The sequence below is a fragment of the Phaethon lepturus genome, unplaced genomic scaffold (assembly GCF_000687285.1).
Source record: "Phaethon lepturus isolate BGI_N335 unplaced genomic scaffold, ASM68728v1 scaffold15091, whole genome shotgun sequence".
NCBI lineage: Eukaryota > Metazoa > Chordata > Aves > Phaethontiformes > Phaethontidae > Phaethon > Phaethon lepturus.
The window spans coordinates 9550-27089 of NW_010517101.1; the positions used below are offsets into that span (position 1 = coordinate 9550).

At 35.4% G+C, this 17540-nt stretch overlaps 1 protein-coding gene across 1 annotated transcript in view; it reads right to left on the bottom strand.

Annotated features, from left to right (window-relative positions):
• ATP2C1 (ATPase, Ca++ transporting, type 2C, member 1) overlaps window positions 1-17540 on the bottom strand; it is a gene marked incomplete at its 5' end in the record, with an annotated part of 24952 nt that continues 7412 nt past the window's right edge. The window contains 14 exons of the mRNA XM_010296286.1: window positions 1-804; window positions 1675-1816; window positions 2661-2756; window positions 3375-3522; window positions 4185-4301; window positions 5999-6067; window positions 7899-8065; window positions 8847-8897; window positions 10609-10706; window positions 11721-11891; window positions 13192-13348; window positions 15035-15139; window positions 16303-16392; window positions 16503-16598. Coding sequence (XP_010294588.1) covers window positions 668-804; window positions 1675-1816; window positions 2661-2756; window positions 3375-3522; window positions 4185-4301; window positions 5999-6067; window positions 7899-8065; window positions 8847-8897; window positions 10609-10706; window positions 11721-11891; window positions 13192-13348; window positions 15035-15139; window positions 16303-16392; window positions 16503-16598 — 1644 coding nt within the window. The remainder of the gene's footprint in view (window positions 805-1674; window positions 1817-2660; window positions 2757-3374; window positions 3523-4184; window positions 4302-5998; window positions 6068-7898; window positions 8066-8846; window positions 8898-10608; window positions 10707-11720; window positions 11892-13191; window positions 13349-15034; window positions 15140-16302; window positions 16393-16502; window positions 16599-17540) is intronic.

The window sequence follows — 17540 nt, forward strand, 5'->3', positions numbered from 1 at the left end:
CAGTATAGGCTTTTCAATCACAGAAAAAGAAAAGAAAAACAGTGATCCGACAGCGGTCACATCCTGTGCAAAAAAAAAACTTGGGATACAAAAAAACTGTAGCACAAGGTACTTGAGCCGCTTACACGTTGCAGGATATAGTAAATAAATACAGTAGCTAGAATATGGCACTCTTGTGACAGACTCTAAACCCAGTGGAATGCCTCTGAATTTTTTTTTTATCCTTGTATTAGTAGCAAAGTCCCACCACCATAAAAGTAAAATAGTACAATGTTTTAAATAAAAACAAACTAAAATATTTATATCTAAGAGAAGGATTTTATACAGTTATATCTTTTAAGTGCAGAAAATGGGACTTGGACTTAGATCTTTCTTTAAATTAAACACCACTCCCCACCCACCCCCCCCAAAAATCCCATTCAATCTCAAAAGTAAATTTATGTTTGAGGAAAAATGTTACCAAAGTTGCATAATTTCATTTGTTACTCCCACAGCTGGAAGTTAAATTCTAAACAGTCTTGAAACATGAACGTTCATCATTAGCCAGTGAAACAAAGGACTTGTCAAAAGCCCTCAGGATTTCTTTATTCTCCAAATATTGTTTTGCTTTCTCCTACATCTTTAGACAGCAATCCCTAAGTTTGCAAACAAAAGAATGCAATATGCATCATACATCAAGAAAAGACGAAGTTGACGAAGAAGAACTTCCACGTTTCTGGATCTTTTCCTTGCTTCTTTCAAACTTCTTTATGATCTCAGTCACTATGCACACAGAGGAAGTGAGTCCCAGAAGAAACAGTAAATCTGGAAAGAGATAATTAGCCTTTTTAAAATTTGCTATTTAAGGCTGAGGGCAGATTTAAAAAAGAACAGGACTTACAAGACTTTTCAAATTGTCTCCCAATCATTTGGTAAATTCAGGAGAAATGAAGCAAGAATCAATTTTTGCAGGAACACAAGATTAACATGCATAGTTTATATACAAATCATAAGCACAGGCATGATATTTCAAACTTTTAAAGTATTTCATAACTCTACTTTTATTAGCACCTATGAAAACAAAGAATGCTAAGCAACATAATTAACTTCACACTGAAGAATACTAATATCATCAGAAATGACACTACAAGAAAAAGAATTATCTAAAAACATGTATTTCATGACATTCATTTATCTTTGACTCCAGAAAACCACAAAAGTAATAAACGTAGGTCTTAATGAGGCCAACAGTATTATGTATCTATGGCTTCTTAAAATCCTCATGTCTATTTATCCTACAACAATGCAGTTGATTTAATAAAGGATCAAGACTTCTAAATAAAGTGTTTATATTCAGAGAAAAAAAACTTGCTAAGTAGCAAGATTAATGCTTTAAAAATGCCAATAAACTTAATTTTTGCCTGCATCAAAAACTTCATTAAAAACCTAATATACATAAGCACCTAAGAAATTTAAGAACACACTGATCAGCTGTGTACCATATGCATTTAAATCATGATTCCCAAAGAAAAAAGGTATCTAAAAGGGTATTTCCCCCCTCCCCCCAAAAAAAGTCAGCAGGCTTTGTATTCCTGTTGTATCCAAACAGCCAGGAAGTGCTCTTATAGAACCAAAAGCTAATGCATCTACATATTAATCCTTAATGTACAGTTTTGAAGAGGGAGCTGTTCTTACCCAAGACACTCAGGCTCTCTGTTTGGAAAACCTTCTGAAGTGGAGGAAAGTAAATGACCAATAACTGTCCCATTATAGATCCAAGGACGGCATAGCAGAACATTTTGTTACTGCAAAGTCCAATCTCAAACACAGATTTTGCCTGTAAAATAAACAACACACTACACTGTACATGTAATCTTAATTATCAAGAAAATTTGTAACTACAATTTCTTTTCTTCCAGATTTTTAGAAAAATGTAGAAAAATATTGAACTTTTAGGTAATCCAGAACAAGTTTCTGAACAGGTTAATTACATCTTTTCTCTGGTAAACAGAGTACAAATCTTGTCTTCGTGGTCAATAACTTGTACATTAAACTTACTTTTCTGCAAGTACAGTGCATTAGAAGGTGCCCTCTACACTAGAAGGAAATGTTTTTGTTGACCCTGACAATTCACATCAGAAAAACGACTGCAAATTAAAGTAAATGTAATAATGTATATTAGCAATGTACTTTTCCCCAACTAGCACAAAATTTCAGACTTGTTTCCTTAAAACAAAAATATAGGCAGAAAGAACAGTTTAAGAGATTTTCCTTGGATTATGGGTTTGGGGTTACAAAATAAAAAAGTTAAGGCCTTCAAGAAGTTTCAGATTCTGTCAAGGATGCTGAACTGACAGAATTTTCAGGAAAAAAACCAACCAAGTGCACACAACAATACAAAGGACTATCACACTTCAAGCTTTTAACAAAAATTTCCTTGCTCCTGTCAGGACAGAAGCACTACTACCAGCTCTGCATCACATAAACAAATTAAGGAAACTAATATTAATCTGTAAGTTAAGAAATCCTACCTCATAAATATGTGAAACTCTGAAGCTTAATAGCAAATGTGAAGTAAATCTGCAGGAAAATGTTTGAAACAAACACAGCACGATCGTCCCTCAAAAAAAACCCTGTTGATTGTGTAAATAGTGTGTAAATGGACAATATGAATCACTTACCTGAGATCTGGAACTCAAAGCATTGAACATATCAAAAAATACAAAACAGGTGAAAGTCATGGTTGTATCTCGAGGCGTTATTACATTGTCTCTTAGCTGCCAACAAGAGAAAATGAAATGGCTTTAGTGTGCTTTAAACCCTCCACAACTAAACAAAGTTATTACAATAATTCAAGTTCTACTAGCTAGTAAACGAAAGCAAAAGCAACCTGTTTGCCCCAAGCTGACTTAATAAACCACATAGCAAAAATTACACACATATTAACTTAAATAACAAATTGTAATTCCAAGCTGTGATTAAATGAAGCCTCTTGACAAACGTGTATGCAAGCACATGAAATACCAAAAATTCTATGATGTACCACCGAAAGTTCATAGGTTTTTTTCTGTTGGGAAGAGAAAGTCAAATGGTTGTCTCATAATAGTCTAGCTAGAAGACTTGTACAATTACTTTCTATTGGCCAAGGTTTCACAAAATTTGGACCTCGAAAAGTCTGTGTTAAAGTATAGGCTGGGGAATACAACTGTATTCCTCATTTCAACAACTACTTTGAAAATCTTCCTTCTCTAATCTGCTAGCTGAATAAGTTTTAAATAAGCATGGACAAAACTCGCAACTAAGTTAATACAAATTCTGAATTCCAACTGCTGGTATAAAAAGGACTTCTTTTAGATTAGCTTGTTACTGCTTAAAGTTTCATGCTTTTGTCATACCTCTCTCCAGAAGACGAATAGTGTTCCACACACGATAATTACTGATGAAACCAGTATTTTAACAATCAGGTTTTTGGTCAGAATGCTGTCCTTCAAATTTCTTGGAGGCTTCTGAATAACATCTTTATCCACAGGCTCCACCCCAAGACTTACAATTAAAAGGACATTTTAGATTTTTATAATCATAAAAATCTATTGCTTCTAACTTAAGGACTAGATTTTCTAAGTTGAAAGAAAGATTTTAATCTTCTCTCCACAGCCTAAGAATCATCTTATTCAAATAAGCACATGATATTTTCCCTTTCAGAAAACTAAGTTCTATGTGTTAGTAACAGGCAATATTCTAACACTGCAGTTTGATAGTCCATAAATAGAGTAGTAGAATTACCAGATGTTAATTTTAAAGGAAGCTGCACTATTAGTTATGTTCCCCAGTTATTTCTGTTACCATGATCAACCTAGCTAAGGAATTCACTGCTAGCTCCTTTCCACGTCTCCCTCCACCATCTATCTGCAGTGAAGAGGGTCAGAGGAAGAACCCAGAGGGAAGCCAGAATCCTGCATGCAAGTTTCATGGGCGTATCTGTGGACCTTTAGGTATATGTGCTGCCCCTGTAATTATTGTTAGATAAACCAAACCGAAAGGAATGAACATAGAACTATACATTGTAATTTTAAAAAGTAGTTTGCTATTTCAGAAACAATTCACTCAAGTTTAACACTTCACAGAGCTTACTCTATAAGCAACCATTTTCCTTACTGAAAGAAAAGGACTACAGACCTCTAATGGGATTTAAAGTAATTACGTACCTTTGAGCTGGAGGTCCATCCATAATAATATTGATCCATAAGATCTGCATGGCATTGAGAGGATTAGGAAAGTTCATTAATGTAGCCAGTGAGATTAAAGTCAGTGCTGCTATACTCCTGTTGAAAGAATCCATTTTTATAACTGTCAGCATGGAACATTTCTGAAGATCCACTGATAACTGCTTTGTAATCAACGCTTCAACTGTTTAAGAGTAGATACAGATTTTGACAGTGTGAATCATTACTGACATAAGCCCAGCTTTAAAGGTAGAGCATGAATTCATTTAGAATACTCATCCTGACATGGTCCATATTTAAAATAGTGTTGTTTTGGCAATAAAAAGACAGCAAATTTGCATCTTAAAAACCTCCCAAACATTTAAGATAACATTTCAGAGTTACCACTCACCTTCATCTAATGGATTTTTTAACTGGGGAACTGGGTCCTATATTTCTATTGTGCCAGAAGTCAAACTTCTAAAAACAGTTTTGAAAAACAAACTGCTTTTACACTTTTGATGTAAAGAGAACCACTCTGTGCACCTTTTCACTAGTTTGACTAATCAGTCAAGGCAAGGTACTACCCAAGCTCCCTAGAAATACCTTACACCACTCATTATTAGCAACATGAGAAGGCTAGGCAAAAGACTGAAAACAGTTTAGCTGGTTGCAAGCTTGGTAGTAGAAACCTCTGTAAATAAGCATGCACTAATTGCTTTCAGTGCAAGATGAAGTGATTTCATACGCAACAAGAGAGCAAGGCTTATAATTCTGAATTTAGTGCTCTACGGACTCCTATTATGCTCTCCCTGCAAAGAGGGACAGAAAAAAAATAAGGGTAATTCATTAGTCAAAAACTTGAGGCCACCATTCCCAGGGCTAACAGGCAAGCACACTTTTCTAGAATATCTATGCCTGGTTATTTTTCAGAAGTAGATTTCTAGTCTTCTACCAATGCAGGACACTATACTTTCAAGACTGAAAGTATATGACACTTCTTACAATTTTTACTCAAATTTTAAGAGGTCGGTGTTTTCTGGGTTTTGTTGTGTTGGGGGTTTTTGGTGGGGATTTATTTTTATGCTTTTGTTGGGGGGGTTGTATTTAGCATTTGTGGGTTTTTTGGTGTTTTATTGTTGTGTTTTGTTTTTGGTTTTGTTTTTTATTTCTGCAACTTTATTCAGCTACTCTGAAATGCCAGGAAGGCTTCCAAAAAGTACATGAACAAGGTGACAAAGAGGAAAATCACATTCCTGAATCCAGATTCAACAAGATAAACTCACAAAATTTTTGAAACTAAGTCTTAATGAACTCTTGTCTTTTTCTCTTACGTATATATGATATAGTTAGCATAGGCATCCTTATATGAAAAGGTCAGTCAGCTTCACAGAGCTAACTCATTCCACAAACTAGTATATTGTTTACAGAGAAACTAACCTCCTGTTTCCCTGGTTTTCTCCATTTGATATACATGTTCTAGTTAATGAGGGAATGACTACTAACTTCTCCTTTAAACAAGGACTCAAAGGTAGCTATGCTGTTTCTCTCTATCCTCTCAATTATTGACTTTTCACATCTTAACCAAAAGAACTGTTACAAAGTTAGATGTCTGTTTATTGCACTGTTTTCTGGTTCTTTAAAAATGAAACAGGCCACCGGATACAAAATACTGAAAATTCAAAAGCATAGCATATCAGCATCCTATGTGAAATTTACAATATTCACATGAATTTATGCAGCATCTGCTTCATAATGCTTTGATTCATTCACAATGTAGTTAGAATCTTCTCACATTGTCAACTTTTCAAACTTACGTGCTTAGTTGAAATCTAACAAAATTTTTTATGTTATTATAAATTCCTTTACCCTCTTCAATTGCAGACCTGCAATTAAAAACAAAGATTACATCACTAAACAAATGACACTACTGCCAAAAAAGCTTAAAGCAAACCAAAAAAGCTAGTACTTGAAGCAGCAATGCAAATGTCAAGAAACAAATGGAGTTGAGGTTCTTTTAACTTTGGCAGTCATTGTTTTTCAACTATGAGATTAATCACAACAGTTGTTTTTCCAGCTGTTTAGCTTAACTTTCAAAACGCAACATCAATAGTAAAATCTCCTCCTTGTTCAAGATTCACCGTCATCCTTGACAAGGCCTTCCAATTCAAGTTAATTAAAAAACAAACCCAAACCAAAACACACATGCTTTTACAAAACCATAGAAATACAGTATGACTTTAGAAGACCATATATTATTACTGCACCAGAACGAACTTGCCTATCATGTTACCACAATTATAGGGGTGAGAAAGTGTTTTCCAATACCCAAATCAAGTCTACTCTGCTGCAAATCACAGAATCAGAATCACTAGGTTGGAAAGGACCTTCAAGATCATCAAGTCCAACCTTTAGTCCAGCGCCACCATGTCCCCTAAACCATTCCTTTTTTTCTTCCCTTCCCTTAATAGCCAAGAACAACAATTAATCAGCATTCCTTCTGTAACTTTTAAGACAAAAAGATTAAAGGCATTGAGGGAAGGATGTAAAACTGAAGAGGGTTTTTTTTTTCCCCATCACTCTCTTCACTCTCCTATTGAGAATTTTCCTGATGAAGTGAGGAAAACCAGATAAAGCATTCCAGCAAAACCCGCATCAAGCCCAAGTAAAGTTAAGTACTTACCACAGATGTCTTTCCTATGTACTCTCTGAATATCTTAAAATAATTCCCTTCTCTCTTGTTTTTGCACAACACCACATTGCTGTTGGCTGAATTATTATGGAAACCTTTTAACTCTCAGATCATCCTCTGACATACTGCTACCTAGATAGATTTTCTTATATTGCACTTCTACACTTCACTTCTTCCCAAGGGTTAAGCATCGTACTTTCAGACAAACTGAAGTGTTCCGAGATTGATGCCTCATTTCAAGATGAAGGCTATCTTGCTAGGCAGCAGTCCAGCTCTGCCAACAACCACTACCTTCAAAAGTCAGATGGATTAAATTCAAAATAAGGTAAGTTTAGCTATGCTCTCTTTGAAGTACACCAAACAAAAAAAATGAACAAGTAACAAATAGCTGGTTATCAGAAGTTGGTAACTTATTTTCACCTGTGATTATTTAAATAGCTTCCTTTCCTTTTCTGAACCACCACCACATTTAAAGAGTTGAAAACAAACACAGCACTGTGTAAAATGTTTAAATCTTGAGAGGAATGCTCTGTCTCATTTCTACGTAAGATTTATGCTTCTGAAGTAAGAAATTAAATGAAGATGAATCCTGCTGACAGCTAACAAACTCACAATTTCACCTCAGTTATGTTTCCAAATATATTACTACCATAACTCTACTGGGAGAAGCAGAAATACAGGTTAGATTTTATAGCACATACATGCACAACCCTCTTTGTTACTTACATCCAATCTATGTACAAGACCAAAGTAACAAAAAAACTAAATAAATACATTCTTACATTATTATTAATAACACACATCAAAAGACAGTAATGCTTAGTTTCCCCTTGTACTATTATGTCACCAGCTCTTTTTTAAGAGCATAATACAAGTAATTCACTGTAAAGATAATCCTCCTGACTTAATGGAGAACTCATTAACAGCTGCTACACTTACAAGTTCAGGGAATATATTTTGTTTTTGACCCAGGCAGTATTTCATTAAACTATACAGCACAAGATATGTACATAAAGGCCACCTACATTATTGTCTGAAAATCATCATCCACGAGGATCATATCTGCTGCCTCTTTACAAACATCTGTTCCAGTTTGTCCCATTGCTACACCAATATCCGCAGCCTTCAGAGCAACAGCATCATTCACTCCATCTCCTGTCATAGCTACTACTGCACCATTATTTTGCAGGGACTAAAGAAAGGGAAAAGACCTTAAATCAGGGATTGAAATAACCCATCCTATAAAATTGTTCTAGGCACAAGGTTGGTGTCATCATCCTCCACCCACAATTTCTACTCTATGTACAAATTCTACTGTACATTCCTAAAAAAAAGCAGCTGTTTGTATTCCAATGAATTTTTATACCAGATTTTAGGTTAAACTTCAGTTCATATATTCAGACAGCCTAGATTTTAAAGATAGGGTATATAAAATCTGCCTTTAAGAGAAAGTAAAAAACTCTAGAGAAAGAAGATGCTGTATTTACATTTTAACATTATCACCCTCATATAATCTCAATATATTCAAACTGTCTCAATGTTTGACTCCCTTCTCCTTATTGTTGCTTTTTGGATTGTTCCAACTGTTAAACCTCTGTGCTGCCTTCTTTTGTTAACTTCTGAATGGAAGCATTACCTCAGATAGGGCTTGAAATTCATGCCCTTTTACCTTGTTCTGAGAAGCATCAGAAATATGGTTCTTTCAAGTTCCTAGTCAATTCAACTGCAATGTGACACAATCTCAGTCAACCCCCAGCTCTCTCTACATAGAGGAAAGCATGATGTTGCCTGCTAGCAGCTGCCTTGTGAGCACTATGGATATTTCTGGGTAGTATTTTCAAAGACACTTCATTTTCAAACCAAATGCATTTCCGATTTCATCTTGACACACTAACACATTATAATTTAAGTAAAGGCTCCACAAACAGTACCCATAGCAACAGTCCAGCATTTGAGCCTCCAGTAAGACATACCTTTATAATTTTCAATTTATGTCGGGGACTGGCTCTGTAAAATACTGCAACCTGTTAAAAGCACAATGAAGAAGTACTGAAAATTTGAGAAGTGTAAAGATTTGCACCGAATTCTATAAAGCTAGAGGATAAAAAAATACTGCCAAAGGCCAACTGTACTCTTCTTAGATCTGAAGTTGAAGCACCAGTGAGCTGTTTATAATAGAGTGAAATCATTAATTTCAGAAGATTCAAAGTGTGTTCTGGTACACAAAGTTCATGCTACTTATTTCAAGATAGAATATGCAATTTAAAAACCTTCTTAAGTTATGACACAATTGAGTTATAATGGCTTGCTGATGGCCTTCCTGACCAAATTCATGCAGGCAATTGCCATGCTGACTCTACAATTTATGTCCATTTCCCTTGTCAGCACTAGTGGCAAACTACTTGGGACATTTCAATTTTACTAGTTTATTATTAATAAAATAATTATTTTAATTATTTACAATAATAATTAATAAAATAATAAAGTAATAAAAATATTATTAACAGACTGACATTTCAAAACTAATTAATAAATATTCCATCTTAGAAGGAATTACTAATTTTCAGAACCTTTTTGTCTCTGGTCCTCTCTGTAAATTGAAATCTGAGCATGTGCAATTTAGTTTTCCATCAAGTCCATACTGTTAGAATTCACATCTATTTTTCCTTTTTAAGAAGATGGGTAAGAAGTTAGACTTCTTATCAGCCACTTTAGACTGTATACAGATATCAATCTTATTGGTTGGTTTTAATTAATTCCTAATAAGGTTTAAATAAATGCCTAAAAACTGAATTGGTCTCAGGTCAAACATGCACGAAGTAAATTTGTAGCTACTTCAGTTATCTAAGGTGTCCAGCCCTTAAGAACAAGTATTACCAAAACAACCAAAAATTACTATTTGCTACACAATTCTTTTTTTCTAAGTTTCCTTGGTGACTCACAAAAACAAAGACACAAAGCTGATGTGCACATTTCTTGATTGGAAATACTAGCTCTGGGCTTACATCAGACTCAAGCACACTGCAGTCTAATTCTGCAGTCTTTTGCAAACAGAGCAGCATTTTGATGCATAAATTTTGCAACATAGCCACACCTGAACCTCAATTACATTTGAATATGCCTTCACATTTACAACTTTTGACATTGGCTAATAAATTTAGTTATTTAATAACAAAAAAGTATTAAGCAGTAACTTAATAAATAGACCCTTTCAAAATTCTCAACCAGTGACCTCAGATCGATTAGGAATCATTAAAGATACAGACAGCTCCTCTTACAAATTACAAAAGGATGGACTGCCTGAACATGCAAACTGTAAGGTTATATATATCAGCTGAGCTACTGAAGGAAATAAAGTGATCTAAGAATACAAAAAGGTGATGATCCTCACTGAAAGTGAGAGACGGCAAAACGGAAGTTCCAATACAGGGATTGAAAGGTAAAAAACAAATCGAGTCATTAAGAGACAAAAGTAATACACTCATTAAAAAGATAACTGTGTGAGTTGAAAGATGTAAATTTTCATATGGTCACATGTTCAAGCCAAAAGATACTTGTTTGATCTGGGACAGCTTCCATGTTTCTGTACTAAAAGCCTTTGGTAATTTACTGTATCACTTCTATTAGAACCATGTTATTTGTATCTCAGAAGTTATATTTTAGCTTTCCACAGGAAAAAAGCATTTCTCAATATAAAATATATTCTTTACTGCATTTCAGTATATCAAAACAAACCTTTGGTGTTATTTGAGAAAGCTGCTGAATATCCAAATCATCAATTTCTTCTCCAGAGATTGCCTGTGAATTTTTGGAATACAATCCTAGTCGACTAGCTGGAAATAAATAATAAAAAAGGTATTATAATAATTTACTCTTTTAAAACATTAAGTACGCAATTTTATTTTTTTTAAACCTACTATTTTCTGCAGCATTTCAGATTTGAAATGGCTACAGCAGAACATCTTAACACCCTATTGATTCAGCATACTGGAGTAAACTATCTGAACTCTTGAGTAACAAACACCATGCTACAAAGTCTATCGTAATCAGATATTTATTTCCATAGACTTTTTAGGTCTAAAGTTCTGCACTTTATTGCGTCAGGTGCCATATAAACACAAGAGCTCAGTCCTCTCTAAAGAATTCACAGTTCAAAAATAACAAGACAGAAAATGAAAAATTACATGGGGGAGACAAGGAAAAAAACCCTCTGAGAAGGGTTTGGGGGTGTACTTTTCATGTGCACATTCAACTTTTGTTCATCATCCTGTGTGTAAAGAATTCATATTTTTGGTAAAGTACTTGTACTTTAATGTATTATATTGTAAAAAAGTTAAATAATTTCTTTAAATATTTATTAATGGTACTTAAACTTAGTTACACAGACAAAACTGTATTCTATAGTATTGAAGTGCCATATCCATCCTAAACATTCACTGTCACTGGCTATTTTAGTTTCTCCCTGTTGCCATAAGACAGGCAACCAGAGCTGAGAGTAGGGAGGATGGTGTTGGGAGTGTAAGAATAAGAACCAGAAATCAAGCATATGTTACAACAAAATACAGTAAGAAAATACATAATCTGAAACAGCGAAAGTCATACCTTAGCCAGATTAGAAAAGCTACAGTTTAAACTGAAGCCAAAGTATCACTTCAGGCCAGGGTGTTGGTTTTTTGTTTGTTCCCCCCCCATCCCACCCCCTCACCCTCCCAAATTCCACTTGTGCCATATGTTAACCCAATATACAGAACTCACAAATGTTAAAGACTTAATGCTTCACAATAAATAGCTAGGCACTGCCAAAAGAGAAAATAAGTGAAAAATGAAAGGAAGTGGACTATTCATACCAATGGCAACTGCAGTTTCCTGTGAATCTCCAGTAACCATTTTGATTGCAACTCCTGACGTGATAAGTGTAGTTACAGCTTCTTTTACACCAGTCCGTGGAGGATCAATTATTCCCACAAGCCCCAGAAAAGTCAGTTGTCCTAACTCAGGACCGGAAGCTAAGGCCAGAACTTTTAGGAGACAAAGAAAAAAAATAAGTTAAGATTTGAAATTAACATTTAGACCAGCATTTAAAACACTTGTTTTAAACTAGTTGGCCAGCATAAAGCCAAGGGCTGGAATTGCAATTTTCTTTTTTTTTAAACCTTGGTAGCAATGTCTGTTATCTTGAGTATTCAAAATAGCCTACTTATGTATATTCCTTCTTTTAAAGAGTAGTCTTTTTACCAAACTAAGTATTCCAGGTTTTAAAGGTAACTTTCCTATTTGTTCTCAGATGAAAGCGTTTACACTTTCACTGTGTGAAAAAAAAAATGGCATCTAGCTTTGTGGTTTCTCTGTACATGCATGGTCTTTTACGCAAGAGGATGAAAGGGATGATCAGTTAACATATTTTTATTTTCTGTTTTGGTTTTTTTTTTTGTTTAGAGGCAGATTTCATTGAGTACACACTGAGTATTTTCTAGAATGTCTTTTACAGTGGGAATCTTAATCCAAATATATTTAAATGACATTAGAGTTGTCAGGGAAAAGCAAATTCACTTTTTCAAAACATTACCCTAGATTTTTTTGTTTGACAGTGGTCTGAAGCAGACAGAAAGAATGACTGTCCAAATAAAAAGCACAAAGAGATACCACTCCTAGCAGAACCTCTCAGTTTCTGGTAATTTGCACCCTAGGAATTTCCTGAGCCACAGAGTACCTCTACCTTCAAAAAAAAGAAGATAATTAGAAAGCTGTGGATGGACTTAACAGCCTAGAGGTCTCTTCACAGAGGCCAAAAAAAGCCAGCCAAGTCTAATACTTGCCAACAATAGTCTTGTGAAAAATACTTTCAGTTACGTTTAAAAACCTACACAGCTTGTTAACATAAAAGGTAATTCTAATGGCTTCTTCTGACTTGCAATCAGTTGTGCTGGCCTAACTCACAAAGGTGCCAGAAGCCAAAGTAATAGAAAAATAAACACATCCACCTTTTTTAAAAAATCCACATCTATAATGAGATATGGAAGCTATTATGTAGTAATGTACTGTTCAGTTATGGTCACATACAAGAGATGACAAGAACCAGCAGTGTCTTTTCTCACCCTTTGCAATTTAATCATGTTATTATACAGGTCTCAGGCAACAGCACCTGTTTTTCCAGGTTTTAAAGAAAAACTAAACCACCCAGTGGAACTTAGTGAACAAAAAGAACTCCTAGTGCTTTTGGTTCTTCTTCCCCCCTCCGCCCCCCCCCCCCCCCCCCCCAAACAATAAGCAGCGCCATTTAAAAAAAATGCTTATTTTGAGACACTGAAACAGCCTTACCCCTAAGTCCTGCAGAGCCCATAGATGTCTTCTCTTGCTGGTATTGCTCTCTCTGCTGCTGAACAAGAGGTAGGATCTGCCCCTTACAGTTATATGATGTACAGTACCTAATGACTTGTTCATAAGCACCTTTCATAAAGCATACCTCAGGTTTGTCCTAAAAGGAAAAAGAATTGTTGTGTGCACATGTGTGTATGTATATATATGCATAAATATAGTATGTATACCTACATATGCACACATACAAATGGCATATCTGTACTTTTCCTTGCGGGTCTTCAGAACATCACGCAAATCAAAGTTACACTTCTAAACCTAAAAATCTGTGCTTTTAGAGTATCTCTACACAGTGTATGTTCAAGAGTGGTAAGGTCAAAAAAGCAAAGCTAATAATCAATGTCTCATTTCAGTAGACATCATACACATTAGACACTGCAGGTCACAGTTTATAGACTAAACAGGCCATTGCAAAAAACAGAAATTAAACCTACACAGAACATTAGACCTGAAAGACCTTTAGTTCATCACCTGACCAGCTGTACAGGTCATTAAATATCACCCGCATCCTTGTACCATCCCTAACAACTCCAATATTTTCCAGAGAGCCACCCAGCCTTGATAGTGTCAAGGGACTGAGAATCCATCACCTACCTCAAACATTTAACTCTAATGCTAAATCAGCTCATCCCTTCCCTCTCCCCCCTTTTCCATCAAGAATGTCTGCCTCAGCTCAATTTCCAGTCACTGACTCTCATCTTCTCCCCTGTTGAGCTAAAAAGCTCTTTTAACACATCTATTTTCTCCCTGTGAAGGTATTTATGCACAATAGTCAAGTCACCTCCATCTTTCTGATAGACATAGCTGATAGAGTTATAAGTTTCTAAACCCACTGCATTTTCTTAGCCTTCAAATAATTTATGCTCCCTTTAAAACTGTTACCAATTTTTCAACAATCTTTTAAAAAGGCTGATACTAAAACACAGACACAGTAAACCCTTACATGGATGAAAATCATGTAGCAATTCCTGCTCACCACTCTTTATACAGGCAAGGATAATACAACCATATTATCCATATAGATAAAAGGACTCAAATGCTTTGCTTACAAAGCAAAGATTTTCACTGTGATACTTGAACACTGTTAGGAAGCCTTTTTTTGGCCAGAAGTGCTAGCAAATTTTCCATAAATCCAAGATAAGGTCTGTTGTTGCACATATTATCTAGAAGGCTCCAGTTATCAGACTAGCTGTGACTATGTCAATATTTGTAACAAAAACATTCAGATTGGTCTGAATGAAATATGAATGCAAATATGTATATGAAAGCACCAGAAAATAGAAAAAGGGTTAAAACATGGTTTGTATTGATAATTGTTGACATCAACAAAATCTGTCAACACTGGGGAATGTGCTGTCTGCATCAAAACCAGAAAACTTGTGTTTTCAAACAAAATAATTTTACTATTGAACATCAATACATCTTCTTGCTCTTAATTCATGATGTAGTTATGTAGCACTGAAAGAGAAGACGACTGGCAGAGTTGCTTTAGATGTTTGAGGAGGGAGAAGGAAGAAAAAGCAGCCAGGTATACATTCAAAGTCTCAGATATCAAAGTACTGAGATTAATTTCCCAGTATGCCTTTTATGAAAAGAATTTCTTGTGATTCTTAATCTCCACTTTGGAGCCTGAAACTTAAACTGTGTCTATTATCAAAGCATAGTCCCAAGACTGTGCACTACTACCAGCCTGCCATAACTTCGGAAGTGAAAAATGGGGATATTAAATAAGGTAAATAACCGTTCTACAGAGCCAGTGCACAAGGAAACAGTGATTGAAGTTTACCTGCTGCGTTCTGTGAACACATTTAACAGCCATCCATTTTTGCTCTGAGCTGAAGGGATATTCAGCCTTCCTTATGTAGTCTTCCTGGAGTCCATCTAAACCCATCTGTAAAAAACAGAAGTACCACCACAATGTCAGGACCTTTTCTTTTCAAACAGCTATGCAATTTGTTGACTTGTTAAGACATCTTAGTTATCAATCATTAAATTTAAAAACCAGTTTCATCTCCAAAGTTGCTTCTGAGCACACTGTTCCAGTTTAGAGAAACTTAGGACATACTAGCATTGAAAGAACCTAGATGCTTCTTTTGGGCTTCAGTATAAGTCAGACCATCTAATGCCACATACTATCTTTGATCCAAGGATCTTGAAAGATTATGACCATCCACAAACAAAAGTCTTGCAATGGCTAGCAGTGTAGCTCTCAGTTTACCAAAATATGTCTACCATCCCAATGCATTTTTTTATTATTTTTTTTTTTAATATCTTCCATGCAATTTCTCTTCTAGAAGGGCCTACAAAATTGTGACACAAGACCGTGGCAAAGTCTGGAGAAGTCAAGTCACTGATTTTAAGTCTGAATGATCCAACCTGAAGTGACTTTTTCTCTTAGTGATCAGCATCACCCAAACATTTAATCTGAAACTAACCGTGAAGACTCCAGACAAAATGCCTTTCATTTCAAATGCTGTTCTCTCCCTACCCCAATGCAACTCACAGCATTCCATGCTCTACACTTAACCAAGACCAAGAGAAAGTGCCAATTAAAGAAGATGCAGAAGCAGCAGCCTGCCATAAGCCATTCTTAGTGATTACAGAGGTTCACAACTCCTCACTACCTCCCTTTCCAGCAACAGATATGAAAGACTCCTGTTTTTCTCAGTTTCTATGGGTTCTTGCCAAAATAACATCACACTCATCCTTTCCAGTCAACAACTGGGGTCTTGGAATGAGTCTCAGCAAGAAGATAGATAGATCTCCAGCCTCAGTTACACAGGGAGAGAAACACTGTAATGCATTCACCTTTACCCATTTTTTAGTTTATTCACCACCACAGATTTTACTTCAGTTCTAAATAATTTTCTCTCATCTTTCAGAATGCCCAAAGATTTACAACAGATAAGAAACACAGGAGATGAGCAGTTGCAATACAAATCTAGGAGACCCACAGTAGAAGAAGATGAAAAGAAAAAAAAACCAAAGCCACAACTTATTTCTACACACTTCTTCCCACCTGTCATGAATCAAAAAGCACCATAAAGTACACACCTTCATAGCAAGTGCAAGTAAAGCCCCTTCTGTTGGCTTTCCCATTAACGTGTTGTTTCTAATCAAAGCATCATTGCACACACAACCAGCCTAAAAAATGAGGAAGGAAAGGGGAGAAAACAGAACACAAAGTAAATGCCATACAAAGCTCTTGTGCCAAATCATAATTTAAAACTCACCTCTCTGTGCCAAGATCTTACCTCAACGATTTTGCTAATGGATGGGTTGTTATAGCCATGAATAACTTCACCATCAAGCATCACTTCTCCAAACCTGTTATAACCTACTCCAGTAACCTGCAAGACAAACAGCGAAAGGTAGTATGCAATGTAATGTTCAACAGGTTCATAAACTGTTTTGATTTCTGCTTTTTGCTATAAACTACAGAAAATTTTAAAGAGGCCATTCATAATGACTGATTTTACTCGGTGTGAATGGATTCTTCTACTCAGCTTCTAATGTAGCAGGTACTAGATTAAGGAATAAAAACTCTGAGGGCAAGTGAGTTCAATTAAATATATTAGAGACTAAATTTTTTTAAAAGGAGTAATTTTATACCTTAGCATAAATAAATGCAGTGTACGTTCTTTCCTTACAGTATTAGGCATGCTTTTTTTTATTCTTTATTTTGCTTTCTAATTTTTTCCTCCTGTTCATCTTTATCCTGGTTAATAATGCATATTCCCTGCAGGGGAATAGAAGTAGAAAGCAGAGTCCTACTTTCATCCAGTAAGAAGGGAAAAAAAAAACACATCATAGCTGAACAGCCTCTCAGCTGAGACCTCAGAAAGGTGTGAAAAACAGCAGAATTGTATTTTTAGTGCATAAAAACCAAGCATCCTACTAAGATCCTAAAAAAGTCTTCATGTCTAAAGCATTAACAGCTAATATATTTTACTGACATTTCAAGTTCTCTTTCAATTAGGAAAAAGAAGCTAATCTGACCCAGATGTTTACAAATTGTGCCAGCAGTAAAGACAAAGCAATTACAGTATTCCTATAGAATTCTAAGAATAGAAAAATAAATACCAGGATATGTAAGCAAATATAAGTAAATAATAGGAAAGAATAAGAAGAAATGCCAGTATTTATGCTTACAGAAGTCAATTTCAAGACCCTCTGTTAAAGCTAACATGGAAAAAAACCCTGATGAAGAAGAGTTTGAGAACTTAAGAACTTGTTTAAAACACTCTCATGAAACCTAATCTAGTTCCACACCTTGCTGCTCTTCCATTCCT